Source organism: Ruditapes philippinarum, unplaced genomic scaffold (assembly GCF_026571515.1).
Source record: "Ruditapes philippinarum isolate M1 unplaced genomic scaffold, ASM2657151v2 ctg10873_1_1_1_1, whole genome shotgun sequence".
Lineage (NCBI taxonomy): Eukaryota > Metazoa > Mollusca > Bivalvia > Venerida > Veneridae > Ruditapes > Ruditapes philippinarum.
In genome coordinates this window covers 11,862-28,519 of record NW_026862532.1, presented here as the reverse complement: position 1 = coordinate 28,519, position 16,658 = coordinate 11,862, and the positions used below count along the sequence as shown (strand labels likewise).

The following is a 16,658-nucleotide window of genomic DNA, read 5'->3' as shown; positions in this document are numbered from 1 at the left end:
GAAAAGAAATGTAAAATATACACTGCAGATCAAAATTTTAAAGCCTTCATTTAAAACAAAGGTTATCTGAAAAACTTGTCATTCAAGTACTTCTGGATCACACGAAACATATATTTCCCTACACACAGGTGCTAAATTTTGTATACTTATATGCATTGATTCTTTGAATTCATTGAAACATTTGGAACATCATTTTGTTTTTGTTGGATTAAAAAGAAATTAAATGAAGTGATTCGGATTACCCTAAATTTGGATTGCCTACACATACGTAGTCTATAGCTTGGCAAACCAAATAATCCTTGTACTAATTGTAAGCAAGTATGTCCTATTGGAGGTCTTACCGAGAAATTAGATCCAATGTTAGGGAGCACATGGATTTTGTTTACAATGACACACGTGAAAATGACCAGAATAATTGTAGCGAGGGTAATCAATCGAACGTAACTTCTGATGACATAGTGGGAGAAGCTGCATGTGATAGACAGCACAATGAAATTTTGCAAATTAATTCTGATCAGAACTTAGATGATTCAACATTGAGTTTTGATGATATATCTGATACTTCCTCATCAGAAGAAAGCATAGATGATATTGAAATTGATCTTAAGGACAAGTTGGCAGGTTGGGTAACAAAGTTCAGCATTCCACACACTGCAGTGTATGAACTTTTACATATTTTAAGTACCTACCATGACTTTCTCCCCAAAGATCCACGAACTTTGTTGAAGACGAAAAAAGTGTATGAAATCAGTGAAATGAATGGCGGATCTTACCACCACTTTGGCATCTCTGCAGGCTTAAAAAAAATTTTGTTGAAAGAGCCAACATATTCTTTTTGTGCAGCTGACAGTTTGTCTATTCAGATTAATATAGATGGTTTGCCTTTATTCAAGAGTTCCAACACTCAATTTTGGCCAATTTTAGGTAGACTTGTTAAGTCATTTTCATCTGAGCCATTTGTAATTGGACTTTATGTAGGCAATTCAAAGCCAGGGGATGTAAATGCATTCTTGCATGACTTTGTTGAAGAAATGCAGTATCTTGAACAGAATCTTTTGCATGTAGAAGAAACAAATCAGTATTTGAAAGTGAATTTATCAGCCATTATATGTGATGCCCCTGCTAAGGCATATGTTAAGCAGATTAAGGGTCACAGTGGTTACCATGGATGTGATAAGTGTATGCAAAAAGGTTGTTGGAAAGGCAAAATGACATTTCCTTTAATTGATTCCCCTTTGAGAACTGATTTTCAGTTCAATGAATTGTCTTCTGAAGGACACCATCTAGGTCGCTCACCATTAATGAATCTTTCCATTGGTATGGTCTCACAATTCCCATTGGATTATATGCACTTAGTATGTTTAGGCGTTGTTAAACGTTTGCTTCTGTTATGGATGAGAGGCCCCCTGGAATCTAATTGTAGGATTGCTGCCAGGTCTGTAGCCTTAATTTCAGAGAAACTGATAGGTTTACAGAAGTACCTTCCACGAGAGTTCCTGAGGAAAGGGAGACCTTTGAATGAGATTGATAGATGGAAAGCAACAGAACTCAGACAGTTTTTACTCTATACCGGTCCTTGCGTCCTGTTCAGCACTATTTCACGCTCAACCTATAAGCACTTTATGTTGTTGTTTGTTGCTATATATTGTCTCTCCAGCCCATTTTATTGTAGTGTGTATTGTAATTATGCAAACGACCTTCTACGCTTGTTTGTGCATGACTTTGCAAGGATATATGGTCAAGACACAGTTGTCTATAATGTTCATAATTTAGTCCACTTGGCAGGTGATGTAGAAAAAATGGTGTTCTGGATAATTTTTCAGCGTTCATATTTGAGAGTTTCCTAGGGAAGTTGAAACGACTTGTAAGAAAACCAAATTTTCCACTTCAACAAGTAATACGAAGACTGTCTGAAAATAGTAATTGGCAACCAAATAAAAGACAAAAAGTTGAAAACATCTGGTGTTGTTAAAAAAAATCACATTAATGGACCAATCAGTCCGCAGGTTAGGCTTCAAAAACAATACAAAGAACTGCAGTTAAAAGAAGTGTACTTTTCTGTAAAAACTGGTGACAATTGCATTTTAGTTGGAGATAAAGTTGGTCTTATAAGAAACATAGTTTGTGAAAGTACTGACAAAGAAAAGTCACTAATATATGAGGAATTTGGAGATGTCTCTAACTTCTTTGATATTCCTTTACTTTCATCTGACCTTAGAATTTTTGTAGTTTCTGGTCTAACTGGAGAAATGAAAGTTACCAAAGCTTGTGAGGTTTTCAAGTGTGTTCTCTTACCTTTCCAGGAAAAGTTTTTGACCATTCCCCTTCTGCACACATTATAAAGTAATTTTTACACATTAATTAAGCCTTAGAATTAAATAAATTTTTACTTCTTTAAAAAAGGAAAACATTCATTTTTATAATGGTTAAACAGTGGTTTTACAGAGATATTACATTTTTGTAAATGCTTAATTATTACCTGAAAAGTAGCGATAAATGTGAAGTTATTTGTCACAAAGTATTATTTTGACTTCGATACAAAATACTTAGTCACTGTAAGTTTACTTATTTCCAAAAAGCAACAGATGAAAAAGATGGTTCCAGTAATTGGCCAAAGAGTAACTTTTTGGATACTATAAATACACCAAAATTAAAATGATTATGAGAAATAAAGGCATTTTGGAGGCCTTTTATGTGTTTCCTAAGAATCTAAACAAGTTAAATTGATGTTTTTTCCTTATATTTTACAACTGATTAAAGGTTTTTTCCTTATGCCAAAAAATGGCAAAAATGCAAAAATATCCTAAAGTAAAAGATATAAAAAATTTCTATTGAATCTCCTGTGCATTATACAACATGGTTTTACAGTATTTTTTATTTGAGATATTCGGCCCCTTTCTCATCCGTAGGAGTATAACAAACAACCTATAATATGGAACAGTGGTTTATTTTCCCTGCATTTGGAATAGTGCCAGTACTTGACATGGGTTTTACTGAAATTTGGAATTTTACAAAAGATGCAAAATATTCATTAATCTAAGTAAAAAATACACTCTTAAACCATGTATGATTTCTTAAGGTTGAAAAAAAAATTGATAAAATTTTATATAAATGATGTTGAAAGTACGAAATGAATTGGGTACGAATATTACTCATGTGGTTATACTTGGTTTTTATTGTAAATCACTAATAAATATGGAGGCATCCATTACTGTTTTTTTGGGTTTTTTTTTTTACCTTGAATTTTGCCAATTTTTGTGGTAAATTTCAGTTTTATTTAGGGAGTTTACCAGTCATGATTCAGGATATTTGCTGTTTATTTTCTATTGGGAAGGGTGCCGTTTGCAGGTATCAGTTATTTACGGGGGGAAAACGCTGTGGAAAAAACCTTAAGAGAAATTTTAGCAATTCAGAATGTAGTTATGTTTGACCTAATTTATATGTTTCGTTAGGTCTCTTTCTGGAAAGGGAAAGTATGTACATGTACAATCATTAAAAATTGTTGTAAAAGTTTAGATATTAGCAAACAAAACCGTGTCATGAAATAGGTAGATATGTGCTGACATTTTATAGTTTAAGAAAATCACAGCCCTTTATATGTTTAAAAAAATCTGCAAATGTGAATCCATTTGTCTAAGCAATAAAGACTTATATTGTAAAATATTGGTACATTTTCATCACTTTCTTTTGAAAGTTTGTTGGAATGTTTGTGTTACTACATTTAGAATGTACGTGCTTGTTGAATTCACTGATGAAAAATGTTTAGCTGTAATTCCGGACAAATGGCGTGATGGAACAAAATGTGCTTTATGGCCAAGCTGGAAGGTATCTTCTAAAATTACTAAAGCTGCAATGAAGAAGATTGAGCCGCAGGGTGATTGGCAATCCTTCCCAATCCGTGAATTGTACGAACATGGTAAATTGTGTTAATTTGATTATTTTGATTTACTTTCAACCAGATTTGTATGTTTGTATTTATATGTAAATATATCCTTTTGTGTAAGTAAGGATTATTGCAAATACTGAATACATGTAATTTTAAAAGAAAATTTCAATTGAATCAGGCTTGTCTTAAAAAATGTAAAATTACACTTTCTTTGTCATGCTTATAAATATTGATTGAATTACATTGTTAATATCACATTGTGGTCAAAATTGGCTTAAACTACTTAAAATTAATATATTTAAATTATTGCTGTTGTAGAATCATATGATAAGGTACGAAAGAAGCTGCGTGAAGCAGAAGATGAATCTGACCTAGCAACTGCCTTAGAGGCTAGTGAAGATGAGGCAGATTCATACCGCCGATCAAAGAGAAAAATCAGGTAGCTGTTTTTCTTGGCTAGAAGTTAATTGTGAAATGTTAAAAAACATTCTCTAGTATCTTTCAGTCACCATCAGTGATGACACTCACAATTATTATAATTTTTTTTATATCATGTAAAAAAATCAAGTAGCTTTCAAATGCTCAATGACTAGGGTCATGTAGCTGATATCTGGCCACTTGTAGAATTTCATCCTACATATAAACTCACTAATGGGCCCCACAGAGAGAAGACGCAGCTATCAGCAGCCAGTGGTCATAACGAGGCATTAGCAGCTACGGTCAAGACGTATAATTGAAGTTCTTAAAGCGTGTTATATGTTTCACAAGATTTTATTTAATTTGCTTTTATTTCGGACTTTAAAGTGAAGTCAATTGTGGATATTATTATTAAGCAGTTAAAAATAGTGTGATAAGAGGTACGTTTACTTTATTTGTGTATGTTTTATTTTAAGTTAATACCTAAAAATGATTTACCTGTTCTTAAAAAAAAAAAAAAAAAAAAAAAAAATCTTTTTAAGTCTGAACACCACAGACGATATTTTTATTTTAGTGACATATTGTATAACATATTATATAACGTCTTAATAGCCAATTTAATCTGAACATCACAGCTAGTCAAAATACGACATTTGTTCAGGATAATGCTTAAGTTGTCTATACAAAATGTCTGAACACCACAGACAAGGCAAAATACAAATGTTCGTAATTATGCTGATCCAAACACCATGGAACAGCCTTAATTGTCTGAACACCACAGACAAAAGATACATTTGTTCGTAATTTTGCTTATCCAAACACCATGGAAAAGCTAAAACTGTCTGAACACCACAGACAAAAGATACATTTGTTCATAATTATGCTGATCCAAACACCATGGAAAAGCTTAAATTGTCTGAACACCACAGACAAAAGATACATTTGTTCGTAATTATGCTTATCCATACAACAGGGGAAAGCTAAAGATGTCTGAACACCACAGACAAAAGATGCATTTGCTCGTAATTATGCTTATCCAAACAACATGGAAAAGCTTGAATTGTCTGAACACCACAGACAAAAGATACATTTGTTTGTAATAATGCTTATCCATACAACAGGGAAAAGCTAAAGATATCTGAACACCACAGATAAAAGATACATTTGTTCGTAATTATGCTTATCCAAACAACATGAAAAAGCTTAAATTGTCTGAACACCACAGACAAAAGATACATTTGTTCGTAATTATGCTTATCCAAACAACATGGAAAAGCTTAAATTGTCTGAACACCACATACAAAATACATGAACATATTTGTTGCAGTAGGGAGAGTCCAAGCAACATCGCATACAATAAATTGAAAATTAATAAATAAATTAAAAATATTTAAAAAAAAAAAATGTCTGAACGCCACAGGCAAAATTTACACTAGTTCACAATAATGCTTGCCAAACACAAAGGAAAAGTTGTGTGTGTATTATATATTCTTTCCAAATATATATATCATTGTCCATGTACTTCGGTCTTCGTTTGCATACCACTGTCGAATTAATGTATCTATTTGACGGTGTTATTTACGATTGATTGCGATAAAATTGTTATCGTTTATATCTATTTCTAACGCGATTTTTTATTGAACGGACTGCTAGTAATGGCTAGTCGAGTCCAGCTGTTTCAAAAACAACTTCAGAGTCAGGGCCGGCGACCAGGAGATTTGAAACACACTGTCAAATATTTCCAATATTCTTTGAACAAAATCGGGACACCAGCAGCGAGGATTTTCCGGTCAATTAGAAGGCATCCTAAATGCGATAAAAGGTTAAGCGGATTCTCTGACTGAAATGAAGTCTGAAGTTAATTCTTTGAAAAGACCTGCAGTTACCTCGTAGGAAACATGTTCGACACGTTTTTGTGCGAGCGATGATTCATATTCAGATGATTTGAACGTCGGAAACTTTTTCACAGAATCAGGTGTCACCGACGAAAAAGTTATGAATGCAGACTGCATGATGAATTTCTTCTAGGATGATTTAGAAACATGACTGACGATAATGAAAACTTTACTTTAAAGCTATAAGGCTTTGCATGTAAAAATCGAAAAGAAGAAACATAAAGGAAATTTTTGATGATATAGGAGGCCTAACAATGCCTATTGTCTACATTACCTTTGTCGAATTATCAGTGGTGGCAACACTTGCCAAGTCAAAGTCAAAGCGAAGGATTTTCTGTTGCAGAGTACGCAGAAACATTTTTCGTCTGCTTTGGTACCACATTAAAGGCTATGGATGAGTTTAAAAACAGATGGACAACCAAAAATGAAAGAGTTGATTTGAGACATTTTCAAACTGTTTACCAACGCCTTTCTCGCCACTTCTCCTGAAGGTGCTACGTGACAGGATAAAGAAAGAACTCCTCCCGCTTTATTGACCAAATTGTACAACAAATCCTTTAGCCACTCATATGTTTGTCGATGAAGTAAATGAAGAACTTAAAAGGTTTCGGGACAATTAACAACAGCTTATTTCCAGGCGGGCTTTTTGACATGTCGTCCCTGGTAACAAACGAAAACATGCCCTCAACTCACAGGCCAACTTGAATTTAATCAACAGCGACGACGTTAACAACAAACCTACAGATCAAAATTCAGAAAAAGAATATTTTCCTTTCAAGAGCACATAAAAATAATATTTGAAGTAATTTACCATTATATGAAATATTCCTTTACCCGGATTAATTCTCAAATAATTTACGGGCGGCGAAGATCAGAATGGCGGTGAATGAGGGGAAGAATAACCAAGGATAAATGAATTCGAGAAACTGTAGGTTGGTTATCGTGTGCAACAAGTAATACAGTTTGAAAAATCAAATAATATTAAGTTGCAAACGAAAACTTTGACGGAGAATACATTTCGAACATAAGACTAAAATCAGACGGACGAATTAGAACCTTTTTGAAATTAAAATCAATCAATATTCGTCAACACAATACATTTTAAAATAGAAACTTTGGGGGTCAGTAACCACAGAAATGAGATAAATTGTTACTTTAGCAAGGTTGACATTTGGGAATGCTTTTACCACTATACCTTTAAACGAACCGATAAGAACCATTTCCGTTTCTTTCCAATCGCTTGTGATGTGATTTTACAAAAAAAAAAAAAAAAAAAAAAAAAAATGCCCTATGATTTTTACTCAACTGTTGAAGAAAGTATTTTCTCTAAGAGCGCGGGGTCATTTAAGTTCAATTATTCATATCGACGACACATGTTTATTGCTCTAAATATCAGTAAAACAATTGATTTATTAGACAAGTTAGGTTTGCCGATTTCAATGAGTAAATCTGTCTTGATTCCGTCGAAAAAGATTGTATGTATTTGGAATTTTGGAATTTGTGCTGTGCACTATATAACGGAGGAAATGTGTGCTGTGCACTAACATAATAGAAATGCCGGCTAAAAAACGATTTAAAATTTTTTCAAAAAATTATTTGGCAAACTGGTTGCGGCATCACCGGCCTGACAAAAAAAAAAAAAAAAAAAAAAAAAAGTTTTTTTTATTATAAACGCTAGATATTTCGGAACATTTTTGCGATATACATCAATATTTAATACTATTACATCGCCTGACCCGAATAAAGTTATGTTTACCGATTCTTCGGCACATAATTGAGGCGCGTATGATAAAACAAAAATAGGAGAACAAGCGAAAGAACAAAAGCAACACATCAAGTGTTAGAATTAAAAGTGTGTCAAATACGGCTATTGTTGCCCTTTAAAAAAACACCGAATCTCCATTTTAAAATTTACATGGACAAAACTACGAGGAATATGAAGAATATATTCATTGAATAAAAATTGAGCGAGATATCTGGGATTGTGTATTAAATAGGGAAAAAAAAACACAAAAAAACACGTTATTTTGTCAGCACATCATGATGTATTGGGGTCATTTAACCGAACGGCAACAAACTGGAACTGAAGGTCTCAAATGGAATATATCTCCCGATATATTCACAGCAATATGTTGGTCTTTGCACGTCTTTAATAAAGTTGTATTTGCAATTCGTTTAACCGCCAAGTTCCGACAAACGTTTCAAGAAAACCTGACCCGGATGATTTTCAAAGTCAATTTTACTATAGACGCTTTTTTATTCTCATGGCATGCTAAGGGTTATTATTGTTGTCCATCTTTCAGTGTAATTGCCAGGGTCCTGCAGAAAGTAGAAATAGATCAATTAGAAAGAACTATTGTGTTTAGTAGCACCAATTTGGCCTGCACAGACTTGGTGGCCGACATTTATACAACTTATTGTTGCACCATGCCTGCTAAAGACTTACACTGGCCATCGGCAAGGAAAGAAGACACACATTAAAAAAAGATGAGAATTGCGCATTTTCCTATATCAGGGCAGCGCTTGAAAATAAAAGGATTTCAAAAATAAATAAATAAATAAATAATATTAAAGGATCGGTAGATTTTAATCAATTCGTGGCGGGGGAAAAACAGGAAACAGCATGAAAGATATTTTATACAATGGTTTCATGTCTGTGAAGGGAAACACGATCCCTTTAAACCCCTTGTAGCAACAGTGATAGGTGTTTTTTCATCCCAGGATAACAGATATAATAGCGCGATGTTTAGATTACTTCGCACGTAGATCTCGGCGATAACACCCTGAAAGGTGTATTTAACACAAAGCCGAGGTATAAAATGATATGGGACGTGCGAACAGTTGAAAAACAGAAAATAATACATTATTATTCTGGGCTGGCTAATTAAGCATATTGTTTTTATTTTTGTCAGCTTAACGGTGTCAAAACACCCCATCTTATTTGTTTGGAAGACATTAATATTTCAGGGGAAAGATTGATAATAAATATTCCAGCATCGAAACCTGGTCGCCATCAGACACCGTTTCAAACATGATAAACGATTGTTTATTGTAAGTGTCATTAGTGAGTTTTTACAGAGAACGAAAGACCTTAGAAACACTAATAAATTACTGATATCAACCATTAAGCCCCATTGGGCCTATTTATCGCTGAATTAAACTAATTATGCCACAGTGCTAAGGTGCATAAATCATTCAAACCACATAGCACGTGCGCTGCTGCGTCTTCAATCGCACACATGTGGAGTCCCGTTACAGACGATAATTGAATCAGCGGGATGGAGCAATGCTAAAAGACATTCGCTAAATACTATAATAAACCACTGTCAAATACCGATGGTAATTCTATGCAGGGTATCATAGATATCGGTAATTTGCGTTAACATATATAAAAATTATTTACATTCTATGTCGTAGTATTCGACATTTACATTCTGTGTAAAATTAATAATTACTAAACACATAAAGACTTTTCTGACATGAAATTAAATCGTTGCATGTTCTCCATAATAGCATAATGGAGTAAAACGGGACATAATGTCGTTTCCATAATAGCGTCAAAAAAGGACTCTAAAAATCTCTGTGGGCCCATTAGTGAGTTTATATGTAGGATGAAATTATATGATTAAAGCTAGACTTACCTGTAAGGTGAAGGTTAATCATGATTTCATCCACATAAAACTCACTTAAGGGCTCACACACCCAACCCGCTACCTCCCCGTTTAAACTGTTCGTGATTCTTTTTGCCGATATTATTCGACATTATACTTACTCTAAAATATGACCACTGGCTGCTGATAGCTGCGTCTTCTCTCTGTGTGAGCCCTTAGTGAGTTTTATGTGGATGAAATCATGATTAACCTTCACCTTACAGGTAAGTCTAGCTTAATCATATAATTAATTATACTAAAATAAATGCATATGGAATACAGTACATTGATTAAAGGTACTGTCAACAACATCTTTAAAGTCTTTAAAGCAGCATGCCATCAGATTCATGCTTATTTTCATGAAAATTTTAAAAATGTATTTTAAAGTAAATACTATGAATTGAACAAAGAAGAAATAATTGCAAACGGCAATTACAGTTAAATGTAAATTAAAAAAAAAATGATCCAAATTTATACATAAATACGTCTTTACTCTTACTGCATTAGTAACGTCTACACGTTAGTAACGCAGTAAAATTTATAGTGATTGATACTGTTAAAATCAGTCATTTATCCCACATAACATGTAAATAACGAAATATTGAATATTTCCCTTGATTAGAGCTTTATTATGTTAAATTAATACAGGGGTTATGTTTTTTAACTATTTTAGAAAAAACAGTATTTCTTCATCTGATGAAAATGAGGAACAGGCATGATTTTACTGCTGTTTCACGCAGTAAGATAACAGAGGAAGGGTCTCAGGAAGAAGTTCAATCAATGCTTTTGACAGTTTCTAAATCATCACCACCGTCTTCCATCTCACCACCGTCTTCCATCTCATCACCACTGTCTTCCATCTCATCACCACTGCCTTCAACAAAATCGCCATCTCTTCCTAAACCACCGCCACGTATCCCATTGGCAACCAACTCCAAATGTGAAAGTTGGCTCAAAGACGCAAGAAACAGCAGCTCCAGATGCAAGTATGTTTTGGCCTTTTTAGTTATACATACCTTTTTTTGTATTTTGTTGATAATTAGCTTTGCATTGTATGTAATTGAGGTTGACTTCTCTTCATAATTTGCTCCAAAAAAAAAAGGTCAGGGTAATTTCTTAAAAAACAATGGGTGCTAACATAAGATTAATTGCGTAAAAATTTAATGTTGTTATATATCAAGCTAGACTTGTCATCTTTCTTAAGGATGAACATTTAGCCTTGAGAACCATGACATTACTGTGATTTTTTTCCTGATTTTGTGTAATAACATTTTTTTTTTCTTGCCAAATTTTAGATAGAGATCATGTTCGCTTCTCAAGAGAAGTGTTCAATAGTATCGAAAAAATTAGAATCGAACAAAAACCAGCAACGTAGAATGCTTGAAACTCTTCTAGATATGGTACAGGAGCTAGGAGCGTCAAAAGTGAGCAGCTCCAGTACCTTCAGTCTGCCTGAAGGTATTACCCTTCCCCTCCAATCTTTGGAGGATGTTGAAGGGTTAGAAAAAGAGTTGAGACAACAGACTGTTCTCAACAACATGGTAAGAAAACCTGTCTCTACAAGTGTATTTTTTGTCTATCAGTATATATACATGTACTGTCTCAATGCCCTTTAATAAGTGCCTCTGAAAGCAAATGCTTGTTTTTGGCCAATTCATTATACAATGATAAATTTATCGAATTTTGTTCTTTTTTTGTAAATTTTAAAACATGTAATTTTAGCTGTAAAAGCTGAAGCATACAGTAAAACCATTAAAATACATGTACTATGAAAACAGATAATGAGATTTGTTTTTTAAAAAATTATTTCTTCATATTCATAGTTCTTTTCATTATAGTTCTTTTCAAAAAATTGAAATTTTGTTATGTTTAAATACTGTTTTAGTGTTAAGCCTTAATGACACTTAACATTTCAGGGTCAACTACCTGTCTTTGATTGGCGGGAAAAACACACCAGATATGGTCAGGCGAATTCTGAGCCATGTAATCAAAAGCCGTTTGGCAGAGAGTTACAACTGGTTACGGAAAGAAAGGAAAGCTTAAATTTGGATCGTTGAAAATAGCGGAAGTGATTTGTAGTAAGTCATAAAGTTTTTTTGCATTTTTTTTTTGCATAAATGTACTGTTTTGGATTGGTTTTCTGATTAATCTTGTTTTAGATTGGCTTCTATCAATTAAAATGAAAAAAAAGCAGACAAACTTTTATGTTTTGTTATTTATTCAGAAATTCAAAATCTATTAAAGTATAAAGCCCATTATTTGTTACTCAAACGTTTTGAAGGTATGTACATTTCAGTTGTCATAACAATGAAGAGCAGGTGAACTTATTCAAATAATTTCCTTAACTTGCAAAAATTTAAACAAGACGTACAGAGAATATCACTGTAAAAAAAGTCAAATGAACATTGCGTTTTTTTATGTAATTTACAGAGGCAGTGCAGAAGACCACACCAGGAACAACCACAGCAGAGGTCGAATTTATAACCAGAGAATGGTTTGAGGACAGCCAAAGACCGTGAGGGAGGTCGTAAAAATAGAAAGGCAGCCACAATACCTCAAGTGAAAATTTAGAAAAATTGAGATTTCAAAACTGTCCTCCAAAAAAGATACATAATTATACTTACATGGACTGATAAAACATGAGAACTTTCATTAGCATTTAAATACTGTTTTACTAGTTATGCACCATTTATTTTCTCTTTTTTTCTGTAAATCACCAATGTGAAAGCTTTGATAAAGCATGTGGAAAAAGTCATTGATTTAAAAATGTTAGTATCATGAAATATTGTGGGTCCCTTGCACTGACAGAAGTAGATGTAAATTTTTATTTCAAAGTATGTTCCTTGAAATATGGAGGATGTAGAATGAGTAGGTTTTTATACTAAATTTATTGAACAAGTTGAATAAAATCATTATGCGAGCATAATATTGTTTTATTCAACGAGTTCAATAAATTAAGTATTGAATCTACAAAAATATAATATTCTATTTATCACATATTCAAAAAAAAGAAAAGTTTATTGTAGTGCTGTCATAGATTCAGTGCAAAGCATATTGACGATACATTGATATTGGCTGACTAAATATTGGCATTACACCAATATATCTAAAAATACTCTTATTTTCTTGTATATAATACTTTTTCATACCTGTTTAAATGATTTTTAGTAAAATAGATAGGTTGTGTACCTTTGCATGATTTTTTTCTGATTATATTTTGTCATAACTGCTATGAAATGTGTCCATTATGGAGCAACAGCTTAGTGTTAGACACGGCCATCTGCTTTTGTGTATCTTTTTAGTGAATTTTCATTTTTATAGACCTTTAAACAATCAATTTTTTTCAATTTTGTATTGATTATTGTTCGACAGAAAAATATCAATGATACATCGATATTGTCTCTATCGATGTCTGCTCTAGTTTACTGTTGCTTTAACGCCATGTTTATAGATAGTGCAAATGTGTCCCATAAAATTGTTATTACACTAGTGTAATATCGGTTTTATTAAATGGCTTTATAACACTCCTGTGCCGCGGTTTATGTAATAAGAGACAAGAGGTTCTGTATTTAAAACTTTATTTTTGTACTTTGACACACACACAAATAGTTATTTTGCAGCAAGTAACTATATAGCTTTTTTGTTCCAGCTTGTTTTTCATTTGAGTCAAATATTTATGCATTTGTTTTCATAATGTAATAATTATTACCATGTTTTTTTATTGCTTAAAATGCCAACCAGTATTAAATTTTACAATGATTAACTTGTCTGACACTCTCTATATATTTTATTTTGTTGATGATTTAATATGTTTTACATCAGTCTTGTGCCAAATTTATTATATGTTATTCTTTGTGCCAATTAAACTCATTATTATTCAATTTGAAAGTCATTGATTTTTACATTCAATGTTTCTCCAGATACAAATTAAATAACAACCATAAATTAATTGTAAGGTTTGAAGATATTTATTTTTCAAGTTTTTAAATTCAGTATTTTACCATCTTGCTTGGAAATTACACTCTTACATAAATAGTCTAATCACAAGTTCATATTGATGTATTTTTTATCTTACGGATATAAATATTTGTAAAATCTGCATAATTGAAATTATATATTTGCATGACATATCTTTTTTTAATGTTAGCAGTTTGTTGAGGTTGTTTATATTCATTAACAATTTTGTTTTATTTTAGTCATGTTTTTTGCCCAAATTTCCCGTTTAAATAAGTAGTTATTTTTTACTTTTTTTTTTAAGCTCGACTTTTTCGAAAAGGGAAAAAGGGTAGAGCTTTTTGTAGTCACCCCGGGCGTCCGCTTCGGTTTAAAGCCACTTATTTTAAAATTTTTTGTGATGGGTTTCAAATTTTTTCAAAGCCCTTTGACATAGGGCTTTTGAAATTTGGGGCACATTTTTTTTCCCCAAATCATGCCCCCAAACCTGTAGACAGGAGGGGGTAACTCTGTAAAAGAAATTTTGAGCAAAAATTAAAATCCCCCTTTTTAAAACTTAAAAATTTATGTTAAATTTTTGTAACCTCTAAAAAATTTTCAAAGTCCAGAAAATATGGTTTTGAAACTTTGGACACTTTTTCCCACCACATGACCCCCCCTGAAAAACAGGGGGAGGTAACGTATCAAGCATTTTGACAGTATTATGCCCCTTTTTCGACTTAAAATTTACGTTAAAGTTTTTGTAATAGTTCAAATATTTTCAAAGTCCATTGACATATGGCTTTGAAACTTTGCACACTAGTTCACCATCATGACACCAACCTGTAGACAGGAGGAGGTAACTGTATCAAGCATTTTGACAGAATTATGCCCCTTTTTCGACTTAGAATTTACGTTAAAGTTTTTTTGTAATACCTCAAATATTTTCAAAGTCCATTGACATATGGCTTTGAAACTTTGCATACTTGTTCACCATCATGACACCAACCTGTAAACAGGAGTAGGTAACTCTATCAAGCATTATTTTTTTACCATCAAGCACTAGAATAGTCGAGCGTTGCTGTCCTACCGACAGCTCTTGTTTGTGTTCCTTGTTAATTATTTTATGATTTCATAATTTTTTCAAATAAACAGTTCTTTTCATTATTTGTAAACATGTATATATATTGTTACTCTAGTCTTAAGGTAATATATGTATAAATTGCTATTTCTCTCCAATTTTCAAAGGAAAAAAAAAGATTAATTGATAAGATCTTTAAAGCATCTCTAGTGTCTTTAACCTTTGTTTTGGGGCATGTTTCTTTTGATTGATTGCCAACAAATAGGTATACAAACTTCTTTCATTTTAGGTATTCTGTATCTGTTGTAATCAGAATATAAACAAAGATTCATTGCATTCAAAAGTACTTAAAATACATTGCTTTAAACACTTAAAAATCAAATTTTGTCATTTCCATGCCCTTAATTTTCAAATTAAAACTGTTGATATCTCAATAAAACATGCATTTTTCTTATATCAAAGTTGTCTTTCAACCAATGTGTTTTTAATGATAATAATGTGATCAAATTTTGTCATTGTTTAGAATTATTAAAATTGATTATTGAATTTAGTTCATTTGTTGTGATTTTGTTTCTCCTTTAAGGAAGTTAACAACAAGAAATGTTTAAATTGCAGGCTATGCCAAATGCCTGTTGCTTGTCAGAATCAACAGGCTAGCCTAAGGATCATACGTGGTCAATGTAGGGCTGATATCTTCTGTTGGCTGACATCGCACCGCTATTGTTTTGATGTTGGCCCGATGTAGGTAAGAAATATCAGGTTGATGTTGGCCCGATGTAGGCAAGAAATATTGGGCCGATGTTGATTTGATGTTGGCCCGATGTAGGCAACAAATATTGGGCCGATGTTGATTTGATGTTGGCCCGATGTAGGCAAGAAATATCGGGCCGATATTGTTAAGACATCGGCCCGATATTGTACTACCGATGTCGGGCCGACATCATTCCTATTTGCAGCCGAGATTTAATCCGATGTCGGGCCGTTATAGAAAACCATATAGGTTTGATGTCGGGCCGATATAGAATGTTGGCTGGGACTCCTCTTTCTGTATTTTCATAGAAAAAGTGGCAATATTTTTCATTCTCGCAAGGAACTTGTCGCGCTATATGTACAACGTTGAATTTGTCTCATGCTTATACTTTCTCATATTTAAATCCTGGTGCGAAATCAAAATGTAAAAATCTTCGCGATGAATCAAGCAGCACACCTCCAGATTCATGCTAATTTTCACGAAAATTTTTGAAAATGTATTTGAATGTTTAATATAAAGGAAGCAAATAACACATTATCAATGGCACTTACAGCTCACGTAAATTACCAAAAAAGTGGTCAAAATATGCAAAAATATGCCTTACTGCGTTAGTAACGCAATATAAATATAGTTAAGAATACTGAAAAATCTGTCCTTAACCGCACATAACTTGTAAAACATGTATTACTTGAATCTTGCATCATTTTACTTTTCCTTATATTATAGTACACATTTCTGATGTTTGATTTTATTGAAATATTTTGACTAATCTTTAGGCAAGCAGCTTTAACCTTAATTTTCGCATGTTTCTTTCGAGAACTTTAACTTATTACCAGTGTCAATAGTGAAAAGTCTTAATTCGGACGAGAAATGTTAAATCTCCCTAACTTATCTATTAACAAGAGCCAGTGCGTTTGACTATAGTCTCAGTGCTTGATAGTAAAACAAAGAGCCTCAGAATAATGAAGAATTTTTTATCTTCAAAAATTGCCGTAGTTCTGTCAAAATTCACAATTACAATAGCTCTTCCTATTTTGTGAGTAGT

General features: G+C 32.8%; 1 protein-coding gene across 1 annotated transcript; it reads left to right on the top strand.

The window, feature by feature from the left end:
• The first annotated feature begins 1,959 nt into the window (after nucleotides 1-1,959).
• Nucleotides 1,960-11,739, top strand: LOC132719388 (uncharacterized). Its single transcript, XM_060703149.1, has 5 exons — nucleotides 1,960-3,916; nucleotides 4,205-4,325; nucleotides 10,523-10,838; nucleotides 11,144-11,389; nucleotides 11,734-11,739. The coding sequence occupies exons 1-5, from the start codon at nucleotides 3,598-3,600 to the stop codon at nucleotides 11,737-11,739; spliced, it is 1,008 nt and encodes a 335-aa protein (XP_060559132.1). The 5' UTR covers nucleotides 1,960-3,597.
• Nucleotides 11,740-16,658: the final 4,919 nt, after the last annotated feature.